The following is a 1,156-nucleotide window of genomic DNA, read 5'->3' as shown; positions in this document are numbered from 1 at the left end:
AAAATATTATTATATTTAAATATATAATTAAAGTTCTACATAATTAATTTACAAACCAAAACAATATAAAATATTTAATTTTGATTTTTCCCGTCGTAATTGGCTTCATCGCCGTCGCCACCGCCACCGCTTCCTTGTCCACCGCTTCCGAAGCTCGGAAATCCTCGCGTTTGGAACTCATTGAAAAATTCTGCTTGCACTCGTAGTTCTTCAATGAGTTTTCGATCTTCTTCTTGTCGACGCAAGAATTCCGCTTGTTGCCGAAGAAGTTCAGCTTGCTGCTCCTCTAATTGTCGCACTCGTCGTGCGAGTGAAAGCGTTTCCTGAGCAGTTGAAGGAGGATCTTCACCAGGATGATATGTGATATCGGTTTGCATTGAACCGATACCGTATATCCATCCAAATTTGTTCGGTGGAACAATCTATATAATAAAAATATAATTATTTCATAATTTATTTTAAATTAAAATTGAATTGAAATTATTATAAATTTATTTATTTAAAAATTACCTGAAGATATATCTCATCAATTTTCTCCTTCGACAAATTAGGTTCCGATGCAGAAGTTTCGCCTTGTGTTGGTTGCGACGCAATAATCTAAAATATTAAAAAATAATTAAAATTAAATATAAAATATTAACATTAAAAAAATTATATTAGAAAATATACCTCATGTTGAATTTGTTCCGCGATTTGTTGCGTTTTTCCATCAACCATCACACCATCTTTTCGTGTATGTGTTGCTTTCAACAGATCTAGCAACGTTGGCGCTTCACTTTTTTTAGCCATTTCATACATAACACGACTGAAAGGCTTAGCTCCCGATGTATGCACATGCCCTCCGGCATTAGGAACCATTTCAGCTTTTCGACTCTGAGACGCTCGCTGACTTTTTTCTTTGGCAGCTGGGGAAGCCCAATGCTCCACCATTCGATCCCAATGATCTTTTTCGACCCAATAAGGAGGATCCATATAGGGTTCAGAAAGCCATTTTTGTTTGAGTTTGTGAACTCTGGCTTTCACTAGACGAATTACAGCCTCCTTCCACTTGCGCCGAACAAGTGCGTCATGCTCAGGATCCCAACGCCATTGTTACTATATAAATTTTTTTATAAAAAATAAAATAAATAATAAAATCAAATTTAATTTTATATGT

General features: G+C 35.6%; 1 protein-coding gene across 1 annotated transcript; it reads right to left on the bottom strand.

The window, feature by feature from the left end:
* Positions 1 to 74: 74 nt before the first annotated feature.
* Positions 75 to 972, bottom strand: LOC104815515. The gene is made up of 3 exons (XM_010543929.1): positions 670 to 972; positions 511 to 597; positions 75 to 422 (listed from the first exon to the last, which is right to left on the bottom strand). Exons 1-3 carry the CDS (start codon positions 970 to 972, stop codon positions 75 to 77), a joined length of 738 nt encoding a protein of 245 aa, XP_010542231.1.
* Between the last annotated feature and the right edge of the window lie 184 nt (positions 973 to 1,156).

Source organism: Tarenaya hassleriana, unplaced genomic scaffold, assembly GCF_000463585.1.
Source record: "Tarenaya hassleriana unplaced genomic scaffold, ASM46358v1 Cleome2381, whole genome shotgun sequence".
Classification (NCBI taxonomy): domain Eukaryota; kingdom Viridiplantae; phylum Streptophyta; class Magnoliopsida; order Brassicales; family Cleomaceae; genus Tarenaya; species Tarenaya hassleriana.
This window is presented reverse-complemented; position numbering and strand designations above follow the sequence as displayed.

What these genes read in the sequence shown, in the direction of transcription:
- LOC104815515 (XM_010543929.1), bottom strand. Translation starts at nt 972, where the DNA reads ATGGATCCTCCTTATTGGGTCGAAAAAGATCATTGGGATCGAATGGTG. An exon ending in CGGAACAAATTCAACATGAG is followed by an intron (nt 598 to 669) that starts GTATATTTTCTA and finishes TTAATATTTTAG; the next exon opens with ATTATTGCGTCGCAACCAAC. An exon ending in TTGATGAGATATATCTTCAG is followed by an intron (nt 423 to 510) that starts GTAATTTTTAAA and finishes TTTATTATATAG; the next exon opens with ATTGTTCCACCGAACAAATT.